Genomic DNA, 15,420 nt, shown 5'->3' on the forward strand with positions numbered 1-15,420 from the left:
CATATTGCAACAAACGGTGTATTTCTATCGCTGCTCGTTTAGTTTTTATTGCCGTTTCAAATATACCGGTCATTTTTGAAACACCCTGTATGTAGCTCTGAGTGTATATTTGTATTGATTTTAGGAATATAATAAGCAGAAAGTTAATATTTTTCTATCAAGTGATGCTAGAGTATGTGTAACAATACTGTGTGTCATAGCTCAATGATTTGGGTTTAAGTACATCCCTGTGAATCAAATACACAGCTGCATGAATATCATTATTATGATGAGTTATGAATGCAGATTTACCATTTGGAAGAGGAACATATATCCTTTTCTCAAATCTTCGGCGAAATGCCTCATCAATGTTCCATGGATGGTTGGTTGCTGCTAGTACCATTATCACCTTGTTATCTGAACTGAAAAATTTTTGAAAGCACTTTTGTTATTTCTGTATGATGGAGGAATTACACACACACACACACACACACACACACACACACACACACACACACCCTAAGAAATGCTCATAGACTTCGTGCATGTGCACACACATGAAAAGACAAATGGTCAGATATGATATTTACTATACTATGGCTTTCAGACCTAATTTAAAGATAGTTATGTATTCATATGTGATCTTCAGCTGTACCCTGATCAGAAGATTTATATTTGTTATCATTGGAAGAATTATATGCAACGTAAAAGTGACCTTTTTGTGAGCTTGGAGGCTTTATTTAATATATGTGCAATGTAACTTGGCATTTTACATGGGGGATGCAGGAAGCAGGGGCGTAGGTACAATCCTCTCCATTACTCCTAGCACAGTGTAAAAGGTTACAGTGCACATGTAGTAGTGACAGTTCTTCTTGTTACTTTGATCACATGGTCAAAGAGAATTACATGTAGCAAAGTATGCTACATTTGCATCACTGTGTAACAAAGCTTCTTATGCTCCAATACTGATTTAGAGATGGCTGTAGATCACACTTGAAATCAATAATTGTATAAACACAATCAGTGATTACTGTCTGGTATAATGAAAGACAGAAAAAGAACTATTTTTTTTACAAGCATTCTCCTACAATTATCTTTTATTTCACAAAACATGCACACTGTTTACTTATTGGTTTTAACCTATATTTATTAATACATAAACTGTTTCCATAGAAACATTGAAGTTAAAAAAATGAAATCAGTTAATTAACTCAGTTCCTGCAAAATCATTTTTCTATTGTGACAACAGAAAAATTGTAACAGATTAGTACTTGAACCTGGATTTAAATTAGACCCATAAATAATAATACAGTAGTAACTTTATTAATGAATCTGTTTCATAGTTTTGAATGTTTCCATGGATGTTAACGGCCTTTGGTTGGTGGTATAGACACAATGTCCATTACCCCTGTGATGCTTCTACCACGTATGCCTTGGTAGAATCTATTGTTGTAATGTTCAGAAGAAACACAAGGGGAATGTCAATCATACTGAAGCTTTGGGTCACTCTTGGAGACATAACTGGATAGGCTTGCATAACCACAGTAACCAGATGTGTCTCAAAATTCTGATAAATATTGTCTATTCAACTCTTCTATGGTATAAGTGAAATTGTCCAAAAAATATATGTCTACACACACACTCTGTCAACTACTGTGACATGCATGACAGAGGGTACTTCTCACAGTATCACAAACTACAGTTTCTTCCCAGTTAATTTGCATATGCAGTGTGGGAAGAATGACTTTGTGTACATCGCAATTAAACTAATTTTGTACTTGCAGTTGGTATGTGAGTGAATTTTTTAGGAATCTGTAGTATATTCCTAGATTCCATATATAATAATACTTCTTGAAACTTTGTCAATAGGCTTTCACAGGATACTTGGTGTCTATTTTGAAACATCTGCCAATTCAAGTTTTTCAGTATTTTCGATGGTCTCCTTCAAGTCAAACAAACACGTGACCATTTGTATAAATTCAATATCCCCCATTAGTCCTGTTTGGTATGGTTTCCACAAACTTCAACAAATATTCTGATGTGGAACACACAAGTGTTTTCGAAGTCACCTTTGTAAACTGACAGCATTTTACCTAGGCCTATAAGTTTTATGGCCAGTTACATTATTACAACACATTATTACACCCACATAACAGGATGAATTGACTGACTCCAACTGTGACTGCTGATTATGCCATTGCTGTTTCTGTTTTGTGAATATTTCTTGTTACGGTATTTATTTTGTTTGCTTCAGCTGTAAAATTAATACCGTATTTTGAGTACAGGTACTTTGTTGTTAATGATTTTATCCTTTTAGAAGCGCTAGAAACCTGTCGCTTATTGTAATAATAAAGGAAGAATCGTTCGCAATTCTTTTCACAGCTTTAAATGTTTTTTTAGTCATAATATATTGTTCAGTTCTTGTAAAGGTTTTCTTTGCAGGTAACTGGTTTTTGCATAATTTAGCGCCCTCTGTCGATGGAGTTCGTCGAATTTACTTCTTAAACCTTTAACTTCATCAATGAGCATACTGATAAAAAATGTAAGTACAATCTTTGTTATTAAAATGTAGTCCTAGCTCATCTTCCATGCACAACCATATCTTCCGTTTCGAATTCACATTTGCACAAGAAAAATGAAGCAGTTTTATATTTGATGCTCACAATTCCTTTAAAGGAATGATTTCCACAGTAGCAAAGGCCTGAAACTCTTCATCTTAACATCGCATTTTGTTCGTAAGATGAAGCTTCTGTTCTCTCGAATTTCTCTGATTCTACATGTCCCTTTTCCATAATTTTTGATATTATAGTCACTAAATATGTTGATTTTTTTTGCACATGCAACACGTATTTGCTGACAGTTTACTTTTGTTTGTCGAGCAGTTCGACTGATTGTTGGCGCTTAACACCAAGTTGGGGAGATGTTCTGCAGCTCAGAATTTTCATTTATTAAATGCGAAATCTTATGTCTCATAAAGCCCACATTTTTTTCTAAATTTGTAATGCATTCTTTCAATTTGACTATCATAATCCCCATAAATAGGCTACCTGTTTTTATGGCTGAATTAAACTTTTACTTGCTTGGTAGAATAGAATAGAAACTTTATTTTCTCATAACATGTCATATACAATCAGATGATTGGGACATAGGTGACTCATCAGTTTAAAGCTATTTTCTAATTGTAAGTATACAGAATAATTACAGATATTTTGTAATTTTCAGTACCACAAAATGATTTAAAATAATCATGTTGAAAATAAAGTAAAATTAAGAATAAGTATTTACTTAAAGTACTTTTTTAGCATGACAGAATAAAATGTAACATCATGCACAGTTATTTGTGAGTTCTTTAAACTATACAGAGACTTTGTATGTTTACAAACTTTACCATTAATTTTACTGCAATAACCAGTAGTCTCCAACTATCTCCTCATAGAGGAATGCACTACAAACATCCAGCTGATAGATGGGAAAGTTATTCTCATTACAATTAACCAGAAAAAATTTCAATGAAACCAGTTTTGCTACCGCACTGTATACCTCCAAATAAGACGAGCTTTGCAAATAGTCTAAGATTATTTACAACACATACGCCAGGAAAGCTTGAAGAGTCACAAGACAAGCTTTGTTGGAAACCTTTTGCTACAAGAAAAGGTTTCTAAGAAACAACATTACCTTTTTCATCCCTTTTTTGCCTAAAAACCCACTTTGTGTCAATAACATCACAATCATTTGGCTTACATACATAATCTCATGTGATGTTTTCTTCTAGGGCTTGCAGTTCTCTTGCTTTACATTTTCCAATTTTTAGCTTCACTACAAGACATTGCTTCAGCATAGGTGCTGGGGTCTTTGCCAATCACTGCTGTCAACAGGTCTGACTCATAATCCTCCAATTAATTTGGGTGTTGAATTTTCCTCCTGGATCTAAGATTGTATGTGTTCTTGTCCTCTGCATCCTCTAAAAATTTTCTGTTTTCACTGTCTTCACTGATTTCTTGTTCTGCTCTAGGATGACTTTTATTTTCTTCCACAACATCAGTCCTCATTTCTTCTTTCTGTTCCTCTAAATCTGAAGCTTCATGTATGTCCTTTTCATCACAATGAATAGTATCCAACTATTTTACATGAACATCAGCTTTCTTCTCCCTTTTGGATACTGCTGGCAGCAAAAAATAATGTCTTGCTGCATCTCGGTTCTAGTTGTGGGAGGTATAAATATTCTGTAGCCCTTCACATCATTATCATAACCCAAAAATAAATCTATCTTGTTTTTGGGGTGTAGTTTCAGTCACTTTTCCTTGGGTATGGGGACAGACATATGAGTCACAAATATTTTCAAATCTGCTAAGGGCAATTCTCTGCCATAAAAAGCTTCAAAAGGAGTTTTAGTTTCTATGGGGCTTGGACCAGCTCGATTTAATAAATAAGCCACCATGTTAACTGCTTCAGCCCAGGAATGTTTGGGCATTCCTGAAATCATTGAATGAGCAGCTTTAACCAAGGTGTGCAGTTCCCTTTTAGCTCTTCCATTTTGCTGTGGAGTGTACACAACACATCTTTGATGGGTTATGCCATTTTCACTCAAAAATGTACATAAGTCAGTATTCATAAACTCCGATCCATTATGACCCCTTAGAACTTTAATTTTCTGACCCTTTTTCTCTCTTAGTGTTTGCATAAAATTCCTAATCAAACATTTAACTTCATTCTCCTGTTTCATAAAAAATACTTTGTGTTAACCACAGTTGTCATCCTTCAAATGCAAAAAATATCTTGCTCCTCCAAGCAGCCGGCTTCAGTGGCCGAGCGGTTCTAGGTGCTTCAGTCCGGAACCAAGTGACTTCTACGGTCGCAGCTATAATCCTGCCTCGGGCATGGATGTGTGTGATGTCCTTAGGTTAGTTAGGTTTAAATAGTTCTAAGTTCTAGGGGACTGTTGCCCTCAGATGTTAAGTTGAATAGTACTCAGAGCCATTTGAACCAGCTCCTCCAAGCTAATGCATCTCCATGGGTCCACAGACATCTGCACAAATCAGTTCAAGTGAGGCATTAGCTCCAGAGGAACTGATAGGGAAAGCAAGTGATGTTGTTTACATGCTAAACATTCTTCACAATTGTTTTCAATGAAGCTCACTCTTTTATATGATAAAAACTCTTTCACTTGTGTAATGCTCTGATGGTACAATTATTTATGCAAGACACTCAAGTTTTCAATATATATAGACAAATTGACATTTTATTACTGTCAACCACAGTGTGTGTTTCATCCACATGCATAAAAGAAACCATTGACAGTTGTGACTGTGCTCCGTTTAGTGAAAACAACGTACGATACATTTTGTTGACATGTTTGAATAATGTACAAACTTCACCTTTACCCTTCAAGAATTCGTATTGTTTCTTGTTTGAAACTAAACACATACCTTTGTGCAACACAGTTCTTACAGAAAACAGATTTAATTTCAGTTCAGGAACAAAAAGCATTCCACTAAGTACCGTTTTGATAAATTTAACTCTGACCCATATAGTACCATGCTCAATCACATAAAGAAGTTTACCATCACCCACAGTAACTTTCGTTGAGCTTTGCACACTGTCCAGTTTTGTAAATAGTTCTCAGTTTGTTGCACTTATGCTCGCTAGCACCTCATCCAATAATTTTCTAGGTCAACTCCTTGATTCATACACATAAAGGCATTTACATTCTGAGCCTTTTTGCCTTCCTTGGATTTCAACAGCCTGCAATCTGACTTCAAATGACCTCTTTTCTTACAATAATTGCAACTTCTTATTTCTCTATTAGCTTTACTTTTACTGTGCTTTGCATAGCAGCTCGTTTTACCACAAGCATAAAAGGTAATTTTTTGTTGCCTGCTTACACTGACCAAAGCTACCTTTGGCTGATCACACTGATTATTTCTCTCTTTCTCAATGAGCAATCTTGAAATTAAGTCATTAAGCATTTCCTTCTCAAAGGATATGGTCCCCAATGTTGAACAGAAATGTTTGTATCACCCTGACAATGACATTACCACTTTTGTTATGATCATTTTATCTGAAAGTGGTTCTCCCACTTGCTTCAATATTGTGTTAATTTTTTTGTATTTTTGACACAATGGTAACCACTGCGTCATCATCAAACTGGAGCAAGAAACACTTTTGCTGAAGTAGGTAAATACTGTGGACTCTTTTTCATACACAGTCTCAGTTTTGTCCACATGCCAGCTGATGAGTGAGTGGTGCTACCTCCATCCATGTCACAATAAGCTCCTGTGGTTTTGTGTCCTTTTCCAGCCATGTTTTTACTTCAGCTTCTATCTCCTGTGGTGACTTAGTAACAATGCTATTGGCAGTATATAAAAGGTCTTTTCCTCTTAATATCACTTCCATTTGGAATTTCTAGACCACCTAATTGTCCCCTGCAGACAACATTAAATGAAACTGATGTGTAGATTGTTCCATTGTGCCACACCAACACTATGCTGGTGACATCAAAAGTTTTGCTGTTACGCATGACACCAGGAAATATCTCTCGGACACTACACTGAAAAAGAGGCTTATGCACCTAGAACCATAACCTGTGATCAGGAACAGTAAATGAATCATGAAAATAAACCTGTTTGTGCAGAGTTTACAGTAATGTGTAACAGCTTACAACTAATGGCAGACTACAATACAAACACAGAATAAACAGCAAGTGCCGAAGCATTTCAAAATGATAGATAACACAAATCAAAGATAAACAGTGTTGCTTCTTTAAGACATCATTAACATTGTACCATTAACAATTCTTCTGTGGATCTGACAAATCTGTGACCATTCATACTGTCCTTACACCAAGGACAGCACAGATTGTCACAGATTTATTAGACCCATGGAAGAGCATTATAGAACTGCTGCATAGCTTGAGTGTATTGTCAGCAACCTCCTTTGTAAACAGATTATATATTCTTAGTATACTATCAATGAGGCAAAGTCTGCGACTCACTTTATATACAACTATGCTTAGGCAATTTCTCCATGTAATATAACTACAAATTGTTACAACCTTGTATTTGTACAAGTTGACTGATTCTAGTTGTGACTGATTGTTATTAAAGTTGATGGATATGAATTTCTTCATTTTGAGAAATGCACAGTTTCATATTTCTGAAAATTTAAAGCAAGATGTGAATCCTTACACCACTTTTAAATCATATTAAGATTTATCTCAACAACTGTGCAATTTTTTTTTCAGGCAGTTCTTCATTACACAAAAATGCATCATCTGTGAAAAGTTTGAGTTTAAAAAATGGCTCTGAGCACTATGGGACTTAACATCTGAGGTCATCAGTCCTATAGAGTTAGAACTACTTAAACCTAGCCGGCTGCAGTGGCTGAGTGGTTCTAGGTGCTTCAGTCCGGAACCGCGCGACTGCTATGGTTGCAGGTTCGAATCCTGCCTCGGGCATGGATGTGTGTGATGTCCTTAGGTTAGTTAGGTTTAAGTAGTTCTAAGTTCTAGGGGACTGATGAGCTCAGATGTTAAGTCCCATAGTGCTCAGAGCCATTTGAACCATTTGAACTTAAACCTGACTAACCTAAGGACATCACACATCCATGCCCGTGGCAGGATTCGAACCTGTGACTGTAGCAGCCGCGCGGTTCTAGACTGAAGTGCCTACAACTGCTCAGCCACAACGGTTGGTGTTTGAGGTTATTATGAGTATTGTCTGATAGGTTATTAATATGCAACATGAACAGCAAGCATTCCAAGAAACCTACCTATGGGTTGCCTGTGCTTTCTGCCAACTACTGGACACAGTTTTTTTGTTTGAGGGATCTATGGTATATAATAGTTTTATGAGGGGCACTAACTTTGCCAAAAATTCTGTATAGAATCCAATAGGAATTCTATCAGGTCATGAAACTTCATTCAGTCCTAGCGGTCTAAATTTCTTCTCAATAGTAGTGACCCTAATATCTATATCCCAAATCTTGGCAGTGGTGCAAGCATTAAATTGGGGTACTACTCCTGTGACTTCCATTAAAAAAAAATGGAGTTCAGCATTTCTGCTTTTTAGGAGTGCTATTAACCCTGGTGCCGTTGCAAGTGCTTCAGCAATTGATGCTGATAACTAGGACTTTTATACTTTTTTGAGTAGATAGGGGGAAGGGGGCAATGGGAGCCCATTAATTTTGACCTTACACTGATGCTTTTACAGCTATCATTACCCAGACTGCATGAAGAGTCATGTAATATAAAAAAAATCTTTTGTGCAACCCACAAACCATCAACAGTCTTGCTAACAGCTTCTGATGTGTAGTGCACACCTGACACATCTAGACAGACCCTAGATTTCTCTACTCTGTGGTGCAATTCTAAGGAGTTATAGCCTAACTTGTCACAGAGCCTCCAAAGCCAAAGTGGTTCAAGCCACCTTCTCAACTGAGAACCAGGGGAAATGCTGCAGAATGTATGTTTGTGAAAATGGCTGTTCTTTTCAGCCCTTCCTTCCAGTCATGCAAGGATTCAAGTATGATTTTGAAGCTTGTCTGACAGGCACTGTTTGTTCAAATATGCCCCACAATACACAGTTATCTGTTCCCTCAATGGGTGTTGGAACAGCCTCCTCAGAATGTTGAATGGGCATACATGTGGAGTGCGTGTGGTGATCCTTCCCATACCTTGCTGCAATTTTCCTAAGGGTACAAGTAGTCCTGTATGTTATAAGTGTCAGTGCTTAATAGACCCCACACTCTTTTAAATTTTCTCCCCTTAATGTGGACACAGCACATTCCCAAGTAAGTGAAGTGAGTCTTACTGGCTCAGTTTCAGTTTCAGTGAAAGACAGCACCTTGAATTCATTGGTTGTGGGTGGGGTGGGTGGCTGTAAAATCCTGAGTTCTCTCTGGTCCCTGTCTCCTCTGTACAGAGTCCTGAGACCTACCACACATCCACAGTGGTGAGTAGTCATAGATCCTGTACTTGCTGTAGAGGAAAAAGGGGAGGATTGTATTCGAGGTACCATTGGTATCTCTGGTACACATTTCTCTGTAGCCCTCTAAGTACACCTGTTTGGTGCAGCTCAAGTCATCTAACAGTTGTCAGGTGTGTTTCCAGCTGTTTACAAACAGTAAGTAACTCATTGCAGGCCTGAGAACAACATTCACAGATGAGCATATTGTGACTCATGGAATGTTTCACAGAAGAGTAAACTTATAACTTTAAATGAAGCTTGATGATTTGTGTTAAATTTTTGGATTTGTTATGCTACAAGTATTGCAAGTGTCCATTAAGAACTGAATCAATTAACACCCAAGGAAGACGTTTCTATTATTACAAAAGGAAAACCTGGGATAAAATCTGCTGATTTCCTGAAAGAATTTGTTTTCTGTGGTTACACTCACTAGGAAACTCACCTAACTAACTAAAAAATAGTGGACACGTGCAGTGCACAGTCTGTTATTTTTCAGAGTGTTTTCACACTTGTTCTTATTTTGAGTTTTAAACACCAGTGGAATAGTTTGGCCTTTTCTGTGACAGAATGAAGCACTTTTTGTTTAAAAAAAATCTTGTCAGACATTCATTAATTTATAGAGTAGCAGTTGTAGTGACCAAGAGTTCATAACAGCTGGGACACCCAAAAATCCAATACACTACCTGGGAAACTTGAAAGTATCAAGAAATAGGCACCCTCAATCATGTCATCTGAGAGTTTATCAGTTAAAAAAGGTCTCAGATGAGGACAGGAATCTTAGTGCCAAAAAAGTATGCTGAGGAATGATAATCTGTGACACAATAATAAACAGTTACATTTTCTCTCTCTCTCTCTCTCTCTCTCTCTCTCTCTCTCTCTCTCTCTCTGTTTGTGTGTGTGTGTGTGTGTGTGTGTGTGTGTGTGCGTGCATGTTTCAAAACTTTTTATTGTATTTTATGTGCAAAATGTTCACACTGTCAGTTCATTTGGAATTCACAACAATGGCTTATGGACTACATATGTTTTGCAATCTCTGTTTCATTAATCTTCCAGTGTGCCTGTACCCTAACCTTTTTTTTTCTCAGACTCTACTCAAACACTAATTGCAGTGTCAACCAACTTATATACTCATTCACACAGGCAACACTTGTCCATATAACTTAATTAATGGATGTTTCTTTACCATTTAAAATAAATATGATGTTCATACCTGTTAGAATTAAGACCATCCATTTGAATCAACAGTTCTGCCTTAAATCTTCGGGAAGCTTCATGTTCTGAATCTGTACCACGTTGCGAACACAGTGAATCTATTTCATCAATAAAAATAGTGCTTGGGGCATAAAAGTGAGCCTGAAATATAATGTATATTATTAAGGAAATATCTTATGCATTGCAACAAATTAAAATGTGCAAGTTGAAAAACTGGTATGAGTAAGACCCAGAAAACAAAACCACTTTGAAAAATTAATATAAGTATTCAATCACTATTCCAATCATATCACCTTTTTTCTACATGAACATTATATTTTGAAATGTACATTGTGTATTTGTAATGTAACAGTGTGAGCTGTTAGCCTAGAATATACAGTATATTATAAGAAATGAGTTGATTGGCATATATTTTAGATAAACTTGTTCTACCAATATTGAAACATATAGGCAACAAATTAGCTTTATGTGATCATATGAACTGAATTATTTGTTACAAAGTACACGCCACAGCATATGCAGTGGATCTGCTGAAACACTGCTTTTCAGAGACACTTTAATGGGGCATTATGATGTTGAGATGCTTGAGTCAAAGTTACTCTCAACTATTTTTAAATAATTAATATTTTTGATATTTGTATCCAGTCTGACAGGACAGTAGCACTGAGGATTTTCCTAGCTATGGGTATCAGAGTCTAGGTGTACAATTAATACCCTCTTTAGTTTCTTAATATTCAATCTGGATTTGCCATAATTGATTATCTATGTTTCTAGTTTCACACTATGCTCGACCTTTTTTTTAAAAGTTGTTGGCTACCCTCTCTACCACTTTTGACTTAAATCTTATCCATTGGTTCCATTATTTATTTATTTCTTATCCTGTCACAATATGACTTTTTTGACTTGGGAACCTGGTTGGGTCTCCTGCATATCGCATATCTCTTAAATTGACCCTTTTCTTTCAGCCCTTTCTTCTATTTTAGTCAATAAAGGAACATCTGATTCCAAAGGCTACTCTATCTTTATCATCTGCTGTTCTTGTGTTTTTCTGATGGAACCTCGTAAGTGTCAATTTTCCATTTCAGTTTAGAATTTCCATTGCCATAGACTGTTTTCAGTTGCACCGTTTGAAAAAATTATGTATATTCACACTAATATTAGATGAACTGAGAAAAAAGAGTATCAACTTATTTTACAAATTCCAAGGATTTTAGCAAAGAGAAGGCAAGGGAGGAAAATGCACTGAAACCTGTAAAATGATGTGTGAGAAGGATGATGCACTGAAAGAATCAGCTCAGAGGACATAAAAAAGTCACAGTGTAGCAACAAGCATATCAATTCTGAAGAAATTAATGAAATGCTATTAAAAACAAAATAGTGTACAATGTAAATGCCTTGAGGTTGTTCTCAGAATGAAACATTAAACCTGAAGTAAACTTTAAGCAACAATAAAAATTCCCAGTGGGTTGAAGCTATGTCAGACTGAGACCTGAGAATAGATCTTTGCCTGCCTTCCACACAAGTCACATAATTTTAACCTGTCAGAAATATTTCTCTGCAATAAATGTTATACTACAGAGTAATAATTTAGTTTTGCAGCACTGTGATCTAGATTGTTCCAGCTTGAATGCAAATGGAGTAGAGAGTATTAAAATGTACTATTAGAATCTGCACAGTTTCAGTTTTTTTAACTCAACTGTCCTGTTCTTGAGATTAATAGCAAATTATACCAAACCAGCTCCAAAAAGACATACTGTGCTGCATGGTTTGTTTGTAGAAATATGCTCTATAATCTCCTCAGGCTCTGTAACACTAACAGTGCTGTCTTCCTTACTACATGTGTTGAAGACAGGATTCTTCATTATAATGTCAAATGTAAATATATGTAGTGTTAATGGCAGTCTACTTTTATGACAGTGATAGAACTAATTTGTTCTTTATATAATTACGACAACTGCAACTGAGCATTTACCCATATACAAAAGAGGGCACTACGTTTCAAAAATCTGCTTACTTCTAAAAAATAAATTATTATCCATGAACTGGAAAAAAGGAAAGTTACTTTATTTAGACCATTATGGTCTATGATATGCACATTTCTATTGCTCTCTGAAAAACGCTCAAGTTTTGTACTGATTCTGCCTTATCTCACTAACATAAACATAACTGATAAATACACAAACTGCAAGCTTTACTTTTCATGCATGTCACACGCTTACTTTCGAAATTTAGTGTACCAAAGCAACCCAGGCCACTTTTGTTCCTATATTTTCTTTCTTTTGCTGCATACACTGCCATTATCTTCAAATGTCTGAAATACAACTTTTCAACTGTTTCTATAACTTCATTGTTAATTTGTACAATTTCTGTCCTGTGTACTGATTACAAATCATTTGCAGGCAAACAATACAATGTCATCAGCAAAATGAAGATTGTTCAGTTACATTCCATTAACAAATATTTTTCTGCATATGTACCTGAAAACATCACCTAGGGCTGCTGTGAATAGCATTGGTGATACAAAACTCTGTACATGCTTCTTTTCTCAATTTTAAAATTCCCATTATCCTGGTTAAATCTAATGATAGTCATTGCAGTGGTTTACACATTCATCAGCATAACAACATAGGTTGAACCAATGTATTGTCTGTCAAGGACTGTCAGAAGAGAATTTACTGAATTTAAATTTAAAGCTTTCTCAAAATCTATGAATCCTAGGCAAAGTGCAACTACTTTCATGACTTATAAATGGTTGATTGTGCTATATTCACTTCTAAAACCAGATTGCTACTTTGACTGATTAAAAGTGATTTTATGCAGTTAGTGAAAACTTAGTGAATTTCCATTATTGTGTAAGTGTACCATTTCAAATAATAGTCGCACAAGCTTTTCTGAGTCTCCACGGTATTTTGAGGTAAGTGTTGCTGAAGAAATATTGAAGAATGTTGAACCACACTCAGTTGCCACTGCCTTAGCCAACATAGTCTTTCCTGTTCCTGGAGGTCCCACCATAAGAATGCCTTTCCATGGTCTTCTTATTCCACAGAAGAAATCAGGCATCAGCATTGGGAGTACCATGGCTTCCTGAAACACAGAGTGCTTTTTCAGACTATGTGAATGTCAATATGCCACCCAGTAATTGATGATTATGTAGAACATTCATTTTGGAAGTTCTCTATTTTCAGAAAGAACTGAGTTTGCAAATTAATAGTAAACTAGATTTAACGGCAATGTATGTTCTGGAAATAGAAATAATTTCACTTGACTGAGCCATGTCCTTTCAGTTTCTTGGAAAGATAATTTGTAACATTCTCGTTGTGACTTTTTTTGGCTTTAAAATTAATTTAGTTACGCCAACTTTCTCACTGTATGTCCTACTCAGTTAAGTAACTAAAAATATGACTCAATTAAAACAAGTAAGTAAAACAAGTTTCTTAATAGCACAGGTTTACAGAGCCAGTTTTTCTACAACAGAATATTTGCATCTGTATGAGGTCAGATATATATGCTGATGGGAAACTGACTGCCGCCACATTGGAGTAATAGAACTTTTGTTGTTTCACTGAATGGAGTGTTACAGTATGGTACATGACTCAGATGTAGTCAGACCATGCACTGGCTGTACACAGAACAGCTGTACACAGAAAGGCAACATGTTTGACTGACAAGTGACACAAGTCAGATGCCAGGGACAACTTCATCCCTGAGGCTATACAGGTACTGTAGCTTCCATTGGCCACCATTTCCTGTATATACAGTGAATACATGGCTCCAGGTAATACTGAACCTACAGTTATCAAAATTTAGCTGGTCGGGATTTTAATCACTGGGCTGAGAATTTAACCTTAGACAGACAAACCATAGTCCTCCAGACCACTTGCAATTTTTGTACACAACATTTGGGGAACAATACCACAAGACCTATCACATCACCATAAGGTACGAAAACCACCATCACACAATAAACAATTTGCAAACCACACCTCACAAACCAGAGCAATTAGCATAAGGGCAAAAACCATGCTTATGGATGCTCAACAAATGGTAAAAGGCCACTAAGGCAGATGAGTTACAGTACAGAATTGCATATTTCAAAATTTTATTTATTATTTATTTATTTATCCCAATGATCCCGATGATCACATTTGTGATATAGGATTTGTCAAGGTACATTTTAACAACTATATGATATCTTTACAAAATTGGTATCTGTCCTGAATTCATATTAATCTATCTTATGTTTAATATAATATACAACTAATAAGTGTTTTTATAACATAATTTCTTATGGACTGATGTAATTTCATTTGTCACATTAACTTAAACATATATTGTTATACAGTTGCACAGAGATATTCACTTATGCTGTAATAACATTTGTCAAGCATGTGATTCTTTATAACAGTTTTAAATCTATCCTCATTTTCCAGCTCTTTGATATGTGTTGGTAGTGCATTAAAAAGTTCGATGCCTTGATTACATATATGTTTCTGACATCAGGTCCTTGTTACAGCTTGTATGTGGAGATCTTTACATTTCTGTGTATCGTAATTATGGAAGTCTGTATTGGTTTTCATTTTGTGCTGATTTCTTTTGATCACCAACAGACATTTCAGAATGTATAATGATGGAATTGTTAAAATTTTCAATAGTTTAAAAAGGGGCCTACAATGTGTTTGAGGTGGGCTGTGGGACATTATCCAAATAGCACGTTTTTGTAATTTGAAATCTCATTTAGACGACAATTTGTTTTTCCCCAAAATACTATCCCATAGGATGCAATGGACTGAAAACAGCCAAAATATACTAATCTGGTACAGTCATTACTACAAACTCTTGAAATTATTCTAAGCACAAAACATGCTGAATTTAATTTTAGTGCTAAGCTCACCACATGGTCCTTCCAGTTAATCTTCTCATCAATGTGCATACCCAGGAATTTTGCACACTGTACTCTTTCAAGTTGTTTGCCCTCCATGGTGGGATTTAGGTAGTCCTGTTTACTTATTTTTCCATATTGCACATAATTAGTTTTTTTTTGCATTCAGTGTTTGCTTCATATGACTAACTATTAAACTAGTATCATCAGCAACTAACATGATTCAAGCTTTTCTCTCTTACACCTGAATATCATTAATGCAAATGAGGCACACTTCCTTGAGTACTCCTACTGTGACCTCCGTTGGATCAGATCTTAGTTTAATTTTTTGATTAATATTTGGTGCTGTAATTTCAACCACCTGCATCCTCTTTTCCAGATAAGACT

The 15,420-nt window shown here is 35.8% G+C and overlaps 1 protein-coding gene across 3 annotated transcripts in view; it reads right to left on the reverse strand.

Moving 5' to 3' along the window:
* LOC126297437 (katanin p60 ATPase-containing subunit A-like 1) overlaps nt 1-15,420 on the reverse strand; it is a 223,111-nt gene that overhangs the window by 32,589 nt on the left and 175,102 nt on the right. For all 3 annotated transcript variants that reach the window (XM_049988279.1, XM_049988280.1, XM_049988281.1), the window contains 3 exons: nt 13,017-13,238; nt 10,153-10,295; nt 292-401 (listed from right to left, as the gene is read on the reverse strand). In XM_049988279.1, the coding sequence (XP_049844236.1) occupies nt 292-401; nt 10,153-10,295; nt 13,017-13,238 (475 nt within the window). The remainder of the gene's footprint in view (nt 1-291; nt 402-10,152; nt 10,296-13,016; nt 13,239-15,420) is intronic.

The sequence above is a fragment of the Schistocerca gregaria genome, chromosome X (genome assembly GCF_023897955.1).
Source record: "Schistocerca gregaria isolate iqSchGreg1 chromosome X, iqSchGreg1.2, whole genome shotgun sequence".
Classification (NCBI taxonomy): domain Eukaryota; kingdom Metazoa; phylum Arthropoda; class Insecta; order Orthoptera; family Acrididae; genus Schistocerca; species Schistocerca gregaria.